The sequence below is a fragment of the Oryctolagus cuniculus genome, chromosome 3 (assembly GCF_051225735.1).
Source record: "Oryctolagus cuniculus isolate XC-2025 breed Fujian yellow rabbit chromosome 3, ASM5122573v1, whole genome shotgun sequence".
Taxonomy (NCBI): Eukaryota; Metazoa; Chordata; class Mammalia; order Lagomorpha; family Leporidae; genus Oryctolagus; species Oryctolagus cuniculus.
This window is the reverse complement of record NC_142869.1, coordinates 50,500,479-50,517,203: the sequence shown is the minus strand read 5'-3', so window position 1 is coordinate 50,517,203 and position 16,725 is coordinate 50,500,479. Positions and strand designations below refer to the sequence as shown.

General features: G+C 39.6%; 1 protein-coding gene and 1 non-coding gene across 8 annotated transcripts in view; both read left to right on the top strand.

Moving 5' to 3' along the window:
* The window catches only part of PMS1 (PMS1 homolog 1, mismatch repair system component), a 117,345-nt gene that overhangs the window by 54,513 nt on the left and 46,107 nt on the right, over positions 1–16,725 (top strand). For 5 of the 7 annotated variants that reach the window (XM_008258829.5, XM_089330194.1, XM_051849352.3 and 2 more), the window contains one exon: positions 8,145–8,308. The exons of the other annotated variants lie outside the window; for them this stretch is intronic. In XM_008258829.5, the coding sequence (XP_008257051.4) occupies positions 8,145–8,308 (164 nt within the window). The remainder of the gene's footprint in view (positions 1–8,144; positions 8,309–16,725) is intronic. 7 annotated transcript variants of the gene reach the window in all.
* On the top strand, positions 8,782–8,891 carry LOC127491889 (U6 spliceosomal RNA). Its single transcript, XR_007920821.2, has one exon. It is a non-coding gene; the product is annotated as a U6 spliceosomal RNA (small nuclear RNA).

The following is a 16,725-nucleotide window of genomic DNA, read 5'->3' as shown; positions in this document are numbered from 1 at the left end:
TATGAATATGGGTTCAAGATCCAGCTGCTCCACTTCTGATCCAGCTCCCTGTTAATGTGCCTGGGAAAGAAGTAGAACATGGCCCAATTTCCCGGGTCCCTACACCCACGTGGGAGACCTGGAAGAAATTCCAGCTTCTGGTGTTAGCCTGGCCCAGCCCCAGACGTTGGCAGCCATTTGAGAAGTGAACCAGCAGATAGAAGATCTCTCTCTCTCTCTTTCTCTGTCACTCTGCCTTCCAAATAAATAAATAAGTCTTTTTAAGAAAACTGTTCTGTTAAAGACTTTAGAAGAAAAGATGGTCAAAATCAGTAAACAGGTAGAGAATTTTAGTTTTTTAAAAAAAGGAAACAACCAACTAAAATTTTTAGAACTCAGGAAGTTCTTGAGTAGTGGGCATTTGGCATAGTGGCTAAGTTGTCACTTGGAATGCCTGCCTCCCATATCAGAATGCCAGGTTTGAGTCCTGGGAACTTTGCTTTGGATCCAGCTTCCTACTGATAAGCATCTTGAGAGGCATTATCTGATGGTCTAAGCACCTGGGTCCCTGCCACCTACATGGGAAACATGGATGGAGTTCCTGGTTCCTGGCTTCAACCTTGCCTAGTGTTCAGTGTTGCAAGCATTTGGGGAGTGAATCAGTGGATGGAAGATCTCTCATCTCTCTCCCTCTCTCTCTTCCTCTCTCTCTACTTCTCCTTCTCCTTCTTCCTCTCTCTCTCTCTCTCCCTCTCTGCTTTCCAAATAAAATGGAAAAAGTTTTTTCGAAAGTACTGTGTCTGAAGAAATCTTTGGATGGGCTTAACATCAGGCCATACATAGCAGGAGAAACAATTGTGAACTTGAAGTCAGGTCAGTAAAAATTATGTGAACTGAAGCACAGAAAGAAAATAGAATGAAAAAAAAAAAAAAAAAACCAGAGTGCAGCATCAGAGATCTGTGAGAAAATATTAGACAGTCTGACATACATATGACTAGACTTTCAGGAAGAGAGGAAAGAGAAAGAGTGGGGCACTACAATAAATCTGAAAAGAAAATGTCTGAGAAATTTCCAAATTTTCTGAAAGACATCAAGCCACAGATCTAAGGAACTCAGTGAGTCCCCAATAAATACAAGCAAAACTACAGCTGAGCACATTATAATCAGATTTGTGGAAATGAAAGAGAATACTAAAGCTGCTAGAGGAAAAAAATACATTCAAGAATACAGTAATGAAAATGACCACTGATGTCATCAAAAACATAGAAGCCCAAAGAAAATGGAATGACATCTAAGTATTTTCACAGCTTAAAAAACATGTCAACCTGGAATTCTATAACCAGCAAAAATGTCCTTTTGAAAATGAGGCCAGTGCTGAACCTACCAGTTCAGATACTGGTTAAGACTCCATTGTTTCACATTATAGTACCTGAGTTAGAACCCTGGCTCTGGGTCCCAGCTAGTACTGACACTGGGAGGCACTGGTGATGGGGTCAAGTAGGTGAGCCCCTACCATCCACATGGGAGACCTAGATTGTGCTCCTGGCTCCTAGCTCCTAGCTTTGGCCTGGGTTAGCCCAGCTGCTGTGGGGATTTTGGGGGTAAACCAGTGGATAGGGGAGCTCGTTCTTGTGTTCTCTTTTTCCCTGACTCACTGTGTCTCTCTTTCTCTCAAATGAGTTTTAAAATGAGGGCAAAATGAAGAAAATTTTATGCAAATGAAACAATTTCTTGCCATTGACACACTACAAGAAACACTAAAGAAGAAAAAAATCTGCAGAGAGGAAAGGAAAGCACTTAGAATAGTTAAATATGTGGAAAAATTTAAGACTGAACGTTTTTTTCCTTTTTTTAAATTTTTATTTAATAAATATAAATTTCCAAAGTACAGCTTTTGGATTACAGTGGCTTTTTCACCCCCATAACTTCCCTTCCACCCGCAACCCCCCCATCTCCTGCTCCCTCTCCCATTCCATTCACATCAAGATTCATTTTCAATTATCTTTATATACAGAAGATCAATTTAGTATATATTAAGTAAAGATTTCAACAGTTTGCACCCACACAGAAACACAAAGTGTAAAGTACTGTTTGAGTACTAGTTATACCGTTAATTCACATAGTACAACACATTAAGGACAGAGATCCCTACATGAGAAGTAAGTACACAGTGACTCCTGTTGTTGACTTAACAATTTGACACTCTTGTTTATGGCGTCAGTAATCACCCTAGGCTCTAGTCATGAGTTGCCAAGACCATGGAAGCCTCTTGAGTTTGCCAACTCCGATCTTATTTAGACAAGGTCATAGTCAAAGTGGAAGTTCTTTCCTCCCTTGAGAGAAAGGTACCTCCTTCTTTGATGGCCCATTCTTTCCACTGGGATTTCACTTGCAGAGATCTTTCATTTAGGTCTTATTAGTTCATTAGCAGGAAGCTAGTTTGGAAATGGAATAGCAGAAACTCAAACCAGGCACTCTGGTTTGGGATGTAGGCATCTCATGCAGTAGCTTATCCATTGTGCCACAACACCAACCCCTATTTCATTATACTTTGGTGGATGGATTCCTGGGTTGATTCTTTTTTTTTTTTTTTTCAATTATCTTTATATACAGAAGATCTATTTAGTATATATTAAGTAAAGATTTCATCAGTTTGCACCCACACAGAAACACAAAGTGTAAAATACTGTTTCAGTACTAGTTATAGCATTACTTCACATTGGACAACACATTAAGGACAGATCCCACATGAGAAGTAAGTACACAGTGACTCCTGTTGTTGACTTAACAATTTGACACTCTTGTTTATGGCATCAGTAATCTCCCTAGGCTCTAGTCATGAGTTGCCAAGGCTATGGAAGCCAATAGATGCTGGAGAGGATGTGGGGAAAAAGGGACACTAACCCACTGTTGGTGGGAATGCAAACTGGTTAAGCCACTATGGAAGTCAGTCTGGAGATTCCTCAGAAACCTGAATATAACCCTACCATACAGCCCAGCCATACCACTCTTTGGAATTTACCCAAAGGAAATTAAATTGGTAAACAAAAAAGCTGTCTGCACCTTAATGTTTATTGCAGCTCAATACACAATAGCTAAGACCTGGAACCAACCCAAATGCCCATCAACAGTAGACTGGATAAAGAAATTATGGGACATGTACTCTATAGAATACTATACAGCAGTCAAAAACAATGAAATCCGGTCATTTGCAACAAAATGGGGGAATCTGGAAAACATTATGCTGAGTGAATTAAGCCAGTCCCAAAGGGACAAATATCATATGTTCTCCCTGATCGGCGACAACTAACTGAGCACCAAAGGGGAAACCTGTTGAAGTGAAATGGACACTATGAGAAATAGTGACTTGATCAGCCCTTGTCCTGACTGTTGATGTACAATGTAATACGTTATCCCTTTTAGTATTTTTGTTCTAGTACCATTGGTTGAACTCTGTAATTAACACACAATTATTCTTAGGTGTTGAAATTTTAACTGAAAAGTGATCCCTGTTAAATATAGCAGTGGGAATAAGAGAGGGAGGAGATGTACAATTTGGGATATGCTCAATCGGACTTACCCCAAATGGTGAAGTTAGAAACATGCCAGGGGATTCCAATACAATCCCTTCAAGGTGGCATGTACCAATGCCATCTCACTAGTCCAAGTGATCAATTTCAATTCACAATTGATCATAATGAAAGGGTTAAGAGTCAAAGGGATCACATAAACAAGAATAGTGATTGCTAATACTAACTGGTAGAATTAAAAAGGGAGAGAACCATCCAACATGGGAAGCGGGATACACAGCAGACTCATAGAATGGCAGATGTCCTAAATAGCACTCTGGCCTCAGAATCAGCCCTTAAGGCATTCGGATCTGGCTGAAGAGCCCCTGAGAGTATTTTAGGCATGGAAAGCCAAGACACTGTGGCAAAAAAAAAGAAAAAGAAGAAGAAGAAGACCTAAATGAAAGATCTCTGTGAGTGAGATCCCAGTGGAAAGAACGGGGCCATCAAAGAAGGCCTCTCTGAAGGGAGGAGAGAACTTCCACTTTGACTATGACCCTGTCGGAATAAGATCGAAGTCAGCGAACTCAAAAGACTGAGCTTTTTAAAAATGATTTCACAAAAGCAATGCAATGTGGAGTTGATCATATGTAAAAGTGAAATGTGTGACAATTCTGTAAAAGTCAGGAGAGTCGATAGAATTATATTGTAATCAAAGTATGCTGTTAATTTTTTAAAGGTTTTTTTTTTTTAAGATTTTATTTATTTATTTGAAAGTCAGAGTTACACAGAGAGGAGAGGCAGAGAGAGAGAGGTCTTCCATCCAATGGTTCACTCCCCAATTGGCTGCAGGGGCCGGAGCTGCGCTGATCCGAAGCCTGGAGCCAGGAGCTTCTTCCGGGTCTCCCACGTGGGTGCAGGGGCCCAAGGACTTGGGCCATCTTCTACTGCTTTTCCAGGCCATAGCAGAGAGCGGGATTGGAAGTGGAGCAGCCAGGACCTGAACCAGCACCTATATGGAGTGCTGGCACTGCAGGTGGCGGCTTTACCCACTGTGCCACAGCAGAGGTCCCCCTTAAATTATGTCTTAACTCTATAAGGTATTATCTTGAACTACAATTGGAGAGGAGACAAAGGCCTTAACAGAGATTTGAGAGAGATTTGGGGATAGACTAGAGAGGCCTGTATGACTTAGGCAATGTTGTCAGCAAAAAGTAGAGGGGAGAGTCAGTTAAATCTGAGGTACTGGCCTTTGGAAACTGTTGGATTTCAGTGTTAATGAGAGAGGTACGTGTAGTATCAGACACTAGGAGGAAGTGAGTCCATGTCCGTGTGTGGTTGACTTGAGATGTCTTGGGGACATCTGGATGGTGGTATTATGTGATCATCTATATAAAATTCAAAAGAGTGCTATAGGTCTCAGATAAACGCCTTAGTTAATTCGTTCTAGGGCATACATCTTGTCATATTTTGACATATCTCAAAACAGATTGCAGCTTTTAATTAAGAATCTTTTTGAGGGGCCGGCGCCGTGACTTAGTGGGTAAAGCCGCTGCCTGCAGTGCCAGCATCCCATCTGGTGCCACTTCTAGTCCAGCTGCTCCACTTCCCATCCAGCTCTCTGTTATGGCCTGGGAAAGCAGTAGAAGATGGCCCAAGTCCTTGGGCCCCCTGCACCCTCGTGGGAGACCCGGAAGAATATAGAAAGGGACTGAAGCCATGGGAATGAGGAAATACCTAGGGAGAACAGAGTGAGATGAGAAGGAGTTCTCAAGTGAGTAGGTTGTGCTGTGAATTCTGGTATGAGTGTGTCTTCTGTTTAGCAATAGAGGCAGGACACATATGTGTTCTAATTGCTAAATGCAGGCAGTACTTAGTCTATGTCAACTCTCCCTCCAAAATTTGGCCATGGCCTTTTTACTTTCCTAAAGCAAAGAATGATATCACGAAAAGTGTCACTAGTGAGGATGGTGTGGTATTCCAAGGCATTTAATCCTCTGTATGGAAGTGATATGCTGGTAGGTCAAGGAAAAACCTATATAAAAATGGCTGGGGCCAGCCGACATTGTGGCATAGAGAGTTAACCCACTGCCTGGGATACCAGTATCCCATATGGATAACAGTTCACATCCTGGCTGCTCCATTTCCAATCCAGTTCCCTGCTAATATGCCTGGGAAAGCTGTGGAAGATGGTCCATGTCACTGGGCCCCTGCACCCACCTGGGAGACCTACATGAAGCTCCTGGCTCCTGGCTTTGGCCTGGCCCAGCCCTGACCATTGCAACCATATGGGGAGAGAACCAGACAATGAAAAATCTCTGCCTTTTAAGTAAATAATCTTAAAAAAAGAAAAAAAAAGGCTCAGAAACAAAACAGAAATTGTTGGAATTGTAATGTGCTGAAGGAACACCAGTTGAAGACAAAAAAGCAGAAAAAATCAAGTGTGAGCAAAATAGAAATACAGATTTTTTTCTTTGGTCTTTTTCCATAAGTTTTGTTTTCTCCATCTTGTTTTTCTTCAATAAATTTCCTTTCCAAAATTGTGAAAATGCCATGTGTTCTCATAGATAAGAAAACGCTCCAAACTAATACTTTATTCTTACTACCTATTTCTCTTATTGTTTTTCTTTAATGCACCTAATAATTTAGCAGTTTTTGAAATTAAATGTCTACAAGGTGTTGGTCATTGAGGTGTTAGGTACATAATGTAAATATCGAAGACAATCCTTTGCTTTCATTTTTCTTATATTCTAAGAGAGGAAGCAGGAAAAGTTTCTTCAAAAAGTGATAATTTCTAAAAAGAATGAAAACATTGATTATCATTTCTTAGTGTATTTACCCTTTGTCATAAGCAATAGGATGTAGACTGACCAATAACTGTTAGTCTTTTTGACTTTGTCACAGTAGGTTTTACCTGGCAACATAATTCAGAAAAATCTAATTAAAACAGAAATTTTATGAAACAATATATACCCTTACTATAAATTATTCACTTTATTTTCTGTTCTAGTTTAATATATCTTTTTATTCTGTTTCATTTTTTGATGAGATAAAGGTGCTAGATGCTGTGCACTAAATCAGTGGTTCTCAACTGTAGACAGCTTGATCCATGAAAGGGCATAGAGCAATATCTGGGAACCTTTGCTTGTTACAGCCTGGGTGGGCGCAATAGTAATGTAGTGGGTAAGAAGCCGGAAATGCTGCTTAACATCCTGTAATGCACTGACAGTTCCTCTGCAGATTTATCCAAGGAAATATCAGCAGTGCAAAGTTTGAGAGACACTAGGTTAAATTGATTATTTTTTTGGTCACCATAATGCAGTGACTCTGAATTCCAGCTATACGTTCATTAAAATCACATGGAGAGATTGAATTAATAAGTTTGAAATTACTTAGTGATTGAAAGTTGACCAATGTATTTTATATAACCATGACAAACATCCAGTCCTTGAGTTTGATTATGTTATTGTTGTTTTTTAAATTAATAGCTATTCACTAACAATAAAGCAGTATAATAGGTTAATTATTCCATTAACCTGATAGGTAAGCACTATAACTTTATTTTAAGATTTTATTTATTTATTTGAGAGGTAGAGTTACAGACTGTGAGAGGGAGAAATATCCTGCTGGTTCACTCCCCAAAAGGAGCTGAGCTGATCTGAAGCCAGGAGCCAGAAGCCTCTTCCGGGTCTCCCACACGGGTACAGGAGCCCAAGTGCTTGGGCCATCTTCTACTGCTTTCCCAAGCCATAGCAGAGAGCTGAATCAGAAGAGGAGCAGCCGGGACTAGAACTGGCATTCATACGGGATGCCAGTGCCTCAGGCAGAGGATTAACCTACGCCACAGTGCTGGCCCCAGCACTATAATTTTTATAGATTTATTCAACTTTTTAGTTAATTCTTTAAGTTTAAAATAAAAAAACCTAGGATAATCTACTTGATTATCCTATGCTTTGAATGTTTGTTGTTGAGGGTAAAAAAAATTAAGCCAGGTTATTTGATACTATTTCAGGTAAGCCTTTTCAGTAGAGTAATTAAGGTTACCACCTATGTTGTGTATTTCTTACATCATCTCTATATAGTATTTTAATGTTTTAGAAATGTATTTAAGAGGCAGATAAGGAAACGGGGAAGACAAAACAGAGAAAGAGAGAAAACTCTCACCTGCTGTCTCACCCCAAAGCCAGGAACTGAGAACTCAGTCCAGGTCTCTCATATGGGTGACAGGAATCCAACTACTTGAGCCATCACCTGTTATCTGCCAGGGTCTGCATTAGTATTGGAATCAGGAGCCAGAGTTGAAATTTGAATCTAGATACTCTGAAATGGAATGGGAGCATCTTAACTAGCATCCTAACAGCTAGGCCAAATGCCCAGCCCTATATATTATATTTTAAAGCACAGAATAAGCATCATCTCCAGATAGGTTTGAAAGCCAGCAGATTTCTTAGGATACTTCATTCTGGAGAGCCCATGTTTCTTGAATAAAAGAGCCTAGGGGGATCAGAGTACCTTGCAAAAGTGAGCCTTCTTTGAGTTAGCCAAAGTTGATGGAAAACTGGCCTACAAGGGGTTAGTTATGGATAATTTATGGATTTGAAGATCTTTGGTATTTCTTCCAAATCTAAATATGCTTTCCTGTTAACTGCCAACAGGTACAACTGTAACTGCCTTAAGATTGTTTAAGAATCTGCCTGTAAGAAAGCAATTTTACTCAACTGCTAAAAAATGTAAAGATGAAATTAAAAAGGTTCAAGATCTCCTCATAAGCTATGGTATCCTTAAGCCTGACTTAAGAATTGTTTTTGTACATAACAAGGTAAGCATTGTTGTAGTTTTACAATTTTTTTGTTATATGATATAATAAAAGGATGGTGAGTTTTCCCTTAATCAGTTAGATATGTGTTACAGACTGAATATATGTTGTTCTCCTTCGCTCCCGAGCCCAGCTCATTTGTTGAAAATGTGATGCTTTCATTGGGACCTTTGGGAAGTGATCAGATCATGAGGACAATGCTTCATGAACCCTTTCATGAAGGGTTAATGCCCTCATAAAAGAGACCCCTGAGAGCTGGCTTCCGCTTTGCACCTTGTAAGAACACTGTGAGAAGGTGCTATATATGAACCAGAAAGCTGGCCCTCAGCAGACACTGATCTGCCATCACCTTGATCTTAGGCATCCTAGCCTCCAGAGCTGTGAGGATAAATATCTGTTGTTTATTAGCCATCCAGTTTATGTTATTCTGTTATAGCAACCAATGACAAGATGTGTTTTTTTCTAAAACTGAATACATGCTTGCTTCAGCAGCACATATACTAAAATTGGAAAAATACAAAGAAAATTAGCATGGCCACTAGGGTACAAGGATGACATGCAAAAATTTAATGCATGTTCATTTAATTTTATCATATAAAGAACATCTTTAATTTGTCACCTAATCTTTAAATTTGTCACCTAATAGCTATGTGAAAACTTGACTGAACCATTCATTTCTTAATCTCTAGTAAGGTCAGTGTTTCAAGAAGGGTCTTTATTAAATCAAAACTGTGATAGAATGTTTATGTTCAGAATCTTTGGTCATCTTTTAAAAAAAAACAAGAAAAAAATTAAGAATAGTCAGCCACCTGTTCCTATTGGCATAGAGTTCAACCAAATGATACCTAGAGATCCCTTCCAGCTCCACCATGCTATAATTCCTCTGGATGTTGATGGATGGAGGCTCATCCTGCTAATATAAATAACCCTATGGCCTCTTGGTCCAGAGGACATTTAATAAATAAAAGTTGAACGTCGCCATGTTAAGAAAAGACCATGGTTAGAAGAAATAAAATAATCAGGAAGGAGAAATAGATGAAAAAGGTAAAATACGGAGACAAATAGGAATTATATATTTGTTAAATGAAAATTAGTACAACTAAAGAGAAAATTTTTGAATAAGAAAAAATATAAGATAATTACCTCAAATAATAACAATGAATATATCAAATATATTTGAGATGATATGGAGGTTATTCTTACTAATTTAATGTCAAGTATAAATCTTTTGAGACATTCATATCACTTTCTGAACCAGTATTAGATTATCAGCATAGGCATTTTCTTTTGAGAATACAAAGCAGTAGGTTGTAATGTATTACATTTTATTATTTTTAGAGGACATGGAATCTGAACTTATGCTGAGCAAGTACAAGTACTTCTGTGGCCTTTATTAATTAGTATGCAGTTCAAATACTGGAGAGTATTATGGTATGTTTATACCATCAAAGTAATGTAAGATGATCAGATGTCTTGTAGTAAAATTAAGTATTAGCCATTACTACAGGAGGAAATCCCAGAGACCATCCATTCTCAAGCTTTTTTCTCTTAGTACAGCTTATTTTTACTTTTTATTTTAGTGTTATTCATAAAAATGTTAAAATGTACATGTGATTAAATCTTTAAAAATAGTGTCGACATGCCTTTCTAAATATCTTTGAATATTAGTCCTACTCTGTTCTTTTTTTCCTTTAAACATTATCGTTTTTACGTGCTTTTGTGAATTTTTTTGTCTTTGCTTAAAATTTAAGTGCAAGAATGTCAGTGCCTTTTTTTCTTTATTTTTCTTCTGCATTAGAAACAATATATTGCACATAGTATGAGAAGTACTATTGCTATTTTGATAACTTGGATTAGATAGTGTTCCTTCTTTTTATGAAGGTTTAACCTGCCAGGACATTCTTTGAATACTGATAATGTTGATGTTCTTGCCAGTATGGTTATGTTAGAAAGAGGTATTTTTCTTCTTTCATCACCATGTTCCTTGAAAGCATATTGAATAATGAGACAGCCAAAGGGAAATAATTTACAAGTGGATTCGGTGAGTTTATTTAAAGTCGATATTATTTGGAGATGGCCAATGGCTAGAGCTATCCCTTAGATGAACACTGATTTTCAGCTTTAGTAGTAATAGCTGAATCCATGTGAGGTCCTGCTGTATATATTTTCATTTATAAATTTTATTTCCAGAATTTGAATTTTTTCTCTGTGTGATAGTATCTGCAACTAATTTGGTGTTCTTAGCTGATTCATATGAATATGAATAATTTTTTAGATTACTAGTTTAGAACATAATTTAAATAACATAATTTCAAATAAGGGCTACTGCCATACTTGGTAATTGTTGACTTTTATGAATGCTGTGCTTTTCCTAAACTGCTTGTGGTTTTAAAAATTGTTTTGAGTTGAATTTTGTTTTAATAGTTAGAAACCTACTGGTATTGCAATAGCTGAATTGGATGTCATTGATAATAGAAAGGTTTTAACTATTACAGAAGATGTCATAGAGTTCCTGGATCCAAATCCCAGCTCTGCTCTTGATTCTGGCTTCCTTCTATTGTGTACCCTGGGAGTCAGCAGGTAATGGCTAAAGTGGTTGGGTACCTGCCACCCATGTGAAAGACCTAGACTGAGTTCCAGGCTCCCGGTTTCAGTCTAGCCCAGCCCAAGCTGTTTTGGGCATTTGGAGAGTGAACCAGCTGATAGGGGATCTCTGTCTGTCTGTCTCTCATCCTCTGGACCGCTGTCTTCCAAATTTTTTTTTTTAAAAGACACCTTTATTTAAAAAAAAGTGACCTCCTTCTTAGTCTCATCTCTGACATATGAGAGTAAAGCCTTACTAGAATCAGTTGATGTTTTTTGGTTTTTAAAAGATTTTTATTTGTGGCTGGTTCTGTGGCACAGTGGGTTAAGCTGCTGCCTGTGATGTAGGCATCCAATATGGGTGCCCATTTGAATCAGGGTTGTTCTACTTCCAATCCAGCTTCCTGCTAATGTGCCTGGGAAAGCATATACTTGGGCCCTGGCACTCACATAAAGACCTGGATGCAGTTCCAGGTGTCTGGCTTCAGTCTGGCCTACTCCTGGCTGTCGTGGCTGTTTAGGGAGTGAACCAGCAAATGGAAGACGTCTCTTTCTTTGTCTCTCTCATTCTCTCTCTCTCTAACTCTGCCTTTCAAATAAATAAATAAATCTTAAAAAAAAAAAAAACTTTATTCATCTCTCTATGACCTGGCATATCTGGCATAGCAGAACAGTGGGGGAAGGAAGAGACCCCCCTGACTCCTGCCACACAGTGATTAGGACTGCCAGGCCGGAGCCAGGAGCCAGGAGCACAGTCCAGGTTTGCCATGTGAGTGGTAGGAGCTTATCTGAGCCATCACTGTTGTCTTGCAACATCTGCATTAATGGGAAGCTAAGGTCATGGGTCAGACTCTGGTATCCAGTCCAGGTAATCTGATATGGCACACAGCCATCTCCACTGGTGGCCTAAACACTAGGCTAAATACCTGTCTCAAGGTTCTGTTTTATTCATTTAGCTTTCTGAGATCTGGAAGAATAATGACACAGCTATGAATGGCTGGTATCTGATTTCAGAGTTTCTTAGAGGGGATTTTATCATAGTGGCTGAAGATGGGGATTGTAAACTGAAGATAAGTGATGTCATACAGTTTGTATCCCCAACATTCATGGTTCTCGCTCTGTTTCCTGTATTCTTCTTTATACCTTTCAGCATTTTACTCAAATCCTTTTGAATGCCCCAGTCTTATTTCAGTTGTATTGAGGGAAATCAAGGCAAAGTCTTTAGTTACAACTGAGCCCATACGAAAGGGTGCTTCCCCCTCTGCCAGTCCCAGCAAGGGTTATGGAGACTGTACTACTAGGAGAGACTCCAGCTCAGGGCTGGGGCTCAGATACCTCACTTTTCTAGTGCCCACCTGGAATGTTTTGGGGGTTTCATGTGTCTTTTGTCTTAATTGACAAAGTGGACATCCCTTCAGATATATTTTAAGGTTAGCTTGGGCCTGTTTATCAATTGTGGCTTTTTTTGTTGGAAGGTATTTTTTTTTTTTTTTGCTACCTACAAATTAATGACAACTGAATTTATTAAATGTTTCTCATTTTTCTTCTCTGTTATATTAATTTCTTTGACTTTCACTTAAATTCTGTGAAATACATAGAGAAGAGGAAAGTCTCAATCAGTCCGATTTTAGTGCAGTTGATTTCTGATTTTGATGTTTTCACTATTGAAGAAGTCTCTGAAGTCATCTATTATCTCTCAGCAGGAATTGGCTATCCTTCACCTGTTCCTGTAGCATTTTCCATATGTTTGTATTATGTCATTTTTGCTTTGTTGGTAGTGATTTTTCAGTCTCTCTGCCCTGTTTGATAGTTATCTTCTTTTGGGAAGGAGGTTGCATCTAACTTAGCAGTATTCCCCTGGGTACTCAATCAGTACACAGCGAAGGAATAGTACATGAATCAGGTAGTACTGAAGTCAAAATACAGAAATGTGTAAAGCACCAGTTTTAAACACTGGCTTCTCAGAACTTCTTCTTAGTATTTATTCATAAATTAGATCATTTTTGGAGGATTCATCCTTTTGGATTCTCCAGTGACCTCTTAGCTTTTTGCAGAGTATGTTTTCACTTGTATTCATATGTGCTATTCTGTCTTGTCTGTTTCCTTTCCTGGAAGCCAATTCAGTGATATGTTTCCATTAGAACTAGTCTGGAAACATAAAAAATTTGTTTGGATCAAGCAGAGGCAGGGGTAGGAACACAGCAATTGATAGGGATATCTCTGAGACTTACCAATTTAGTGTATTCTATTTGGATGACCTTAGTCAGATAGACTACATAATAATTCCTTTACTGATCCTCTAACTGTATTTTATATTTATCCTAATAGATTTCTCTACTCCAATATTGTAGATATCCACAATGGCTAGGGCTGGGTCAGGGCAAAGCCAGGAGCAAGGGACTCAATCTGGGTCTCCCACATGGGTGGCCATCATCTGCTGCCTCCTGACACTCACATTGGCAGGAAGCTGGAATCAGGAAAAGAGTGGAGACTTGAAATCAACTTCCAATATGGGATGTGAGTGTCCTAATCTATGTCTTAACTACCACACCAAGTACCCACCCTGTATCTCTTAATTTGTAGTGCAACATTCTCCTTTACTGTGTATGTGGTTATGTGAGGGTTACACTCTGAAGAAGCTTATCATATGAGGAAACATGGAATAAAAGTGTGTATATTTGATAAATACTATGAAAATTGAGGAGAGAAAAACATTACTTCATCCTATGTATTGGTTAGCTGTTCATCACTATAATAAATATCTGAGAGAAGCTACTTAGGAAGGAAGCTTTATTTGGTTCATGGTAGTTAAGAATGGTCACAGTTCAAAACTAGGCACCCTCACTGGTCTGGGATCTGAAAAGGTTAGTAGATGACAGAACAAGTGCAGAGAAAGGATCCCATGGTAAGCCCAGAAGCAGACAGGGAGCTGCTCATCCCTGTCTCTGTGGTCTCTTTATAAAGCTATCATGATTAAATCATGGCAGGTCTATGCTGATGATCCGATCCATTCACTTCCCAAAGGTTTGACCTTCAGACACTATAATAGAATCAAGCTTCTACTCTATAGGTGTCATCAGCCGGGATTTAGGGATTTAAATGTCTGAATAAGTTGGAGAGTTGTCCTGTTTAGACTATAGCAGGCTAGAATTATCATGGAAGAATTCATGGTGGATGTGCTGTGATCCAGGTCTCCATGTGCACATGCTTAGCAAGTGTCTTGGATGGACTGGAGCTGATGCTCTGATACATATTAGATACATATTAGAGATCTCTGATACATATTAGGGCATGCAGATAGGGCTTACCCCATCACAAAGGTTCTTAGTTGTTCTGAGCAGATAAAATGCCTTAGCTATTTAAAATGGCTTAGCTATTTTAAAATGTTCAAGAGAACTTAGTCACACCGCTGATTTGATTAAGGCCTAAGAGATTATGGCAGCAGATTTAAGCCCTATTTGCAATTGGAATTCAGTTCTTTTTTTTTTTTTTTTGACAGGCAGAGTGGACAGTGAGAGAGAAAGGTCTTCATTTTGCTGTTGGTTCACCCTCCAGTGGCCGCCGTGGCCAGTGCGCTGCAGCTGGCGCACCGCGCTGATCCGGAGGCAGGAACCAGGTGCTTCTCCTGGTCTCCCATGGGGTGCAGGGCCCAAGGACCTGGGCCATTCTCCACTGCACTCCCGGGCCATAGCAGAGAGCTGGCCTGGAAGAGGGGCAACCGGGACAGAATCCGGCGCTCCGACCGGGACTAGAACCCGGTGTGCCGGCACCACAAGGTGGAGGATTAGCCTATTGAGCCACGGCGCCAGCCGGAATTCAGTTCTGTACTAAACATCACCTGATGAGGCACAAGAGCTGCACAGAATCTAGAAAAATCTGTGTGAATAAGAGAAATATGATATAGGAAGAAAGTAAGACTTTGGTGGGGATCAGATGAGATCCCAGTGCAGTGTGATATCCCCCCCTCCCCCCGTCTCTGTAGGTTTCTATTTTAGGGATCAGTGGGGACCTTGCTCTCAGAGCTTCATGCATCCATCTTCAGTGTCAGATGGGATTTCCAGAACTTCGTAATGCTAGCAAGACCTCTGCAGTCTTTCTCTTAGAAGTCAAGAGTCTTGCAGCTTTCTAATTGCTTTGGGACTATCAGCACTAATTTCATCATTTTTATTCCTATAAACACAAGAAGTCTGAGTCTCTCAAATTATCCCAGATCACCCTGGATTCTTCACACAAATAATTTTTCCAACGCCCTTTCCCTGAAATGTCCTCATTTCATGTGATCAGTCATAAGTGAGATTTCCTATGCATCTAACATTTCTTTTGCTTGCTTTTTTGCTGAAACTGAAATGGAACTCTCCCTGAGGACCCTGTACCCCTCCAGCTCTTTCATTCTGTGGCTTATTTCTCTCACCTGTTCTTCACTTCATTGTATCTTGTTGCTATTTCCATCCAGACTTTGTTCTATCTCCTCCCCCTCTAAAACCTCCACTCCGCTTTGAATCTCCTGTTTTCAGACTCAGAGATCACTGCCATTCCTGTGATTTAGATAGCAACGTAGACAATCAGATTTTGTTCTTCACTTTACATAAACCATGCACTCCTCTGTATGGACCGAACTCACAGAATCTAAGCCTCTAATACTCTCATCACCTGGCTTCTGGTACTTACCTAACTCTATTACCCTTTATACACACACACACACACACACACACACACATTATTTAGTCAAGCAAAATTCCCACCAACATGGTTCTTTATTCTTAATCTGGGCATTTTTTTAAGACAACAGGTTTTTTTTTGTTTTTGTTTGTTTTGTTTTGTTTTGTTTTTTTTGACAGGCAGAGTGGATAGAGAGAGAGACAGAGAGAAAGGTCTTCGTTTTGCCGTTGGTTCACCCTCCAATGGCCGCCGCGGCCAGCGCGCTGCGGCCGGCGCACCGCGCTGATCCGATGGCAGGAGCCAGGTGCTTCTCCTGGTCTCCCATTGGGTGCAGGGCCCAAGGAATTGGGCCATCCTCCACTGCCTTCCCGGGCCATAGCAGAGAGCTGGCCTGGAAGAGGGGCAACCGGAACAGAATCTGGCCTTAGAACTTTTTCAAGAAAGGTAAGGTGAGCAGAGGCACGCAAAGCATGAAGAACAAGATATGTAATGTCAAGTTATCATCAGTGGCCAGGGAAAGCTAGTGTGAGAAAGAAGGAGGCGGGGCTGGAAACATCCCAAAACAGATGGGTCTGTTTTCTGAAGGATCTTGTGTACTTTACATGGGAATATGGACTTCCTGCAAAGAGGCCAAAGGGAACCAAATGAGGAGTTTCAGTAAGAGATTGACAAAATAGGGTAATTCTCACAGCAGTTGGAGGATATGTATAATTACCTTCAGTCGTTATGTAAGACTGTGGAAGCTGATCAAATAGTCTGGGGAGTTGCATGGGGCATGGAGAAGAGCGTCTAGGCCAGAAAAATATTGCTGATGTAGATAGGACAAGGTTTAATTATCAATTGGAAATAACTCTTCTTTTTAAAGACTGCCAAGAAGTGATTCTCTGTAATCTGCATTTGAAAGTTATAGAAAGGTTATGCTTTTGAATTATTTAATTTTTTAATGGCTCCTACTTCTTCTTGACTGAAAAACCAAAAAGTACGAAAAGATAGGATGAAAAATTTACTCTCATCTTTGTCTTTTGTCTGGATAGTTACTACAAAGCCCCCTTGTATAGGTAAAATGTGATTAAATTCTAGATAGCCTTAAGGAAAAACAGTTATACATGTTCTATTCCATATCTGCTGTAGTTAGAATATAAAGTAAAATAAGAAATACTTAAGTAGGGGCTGGCGCC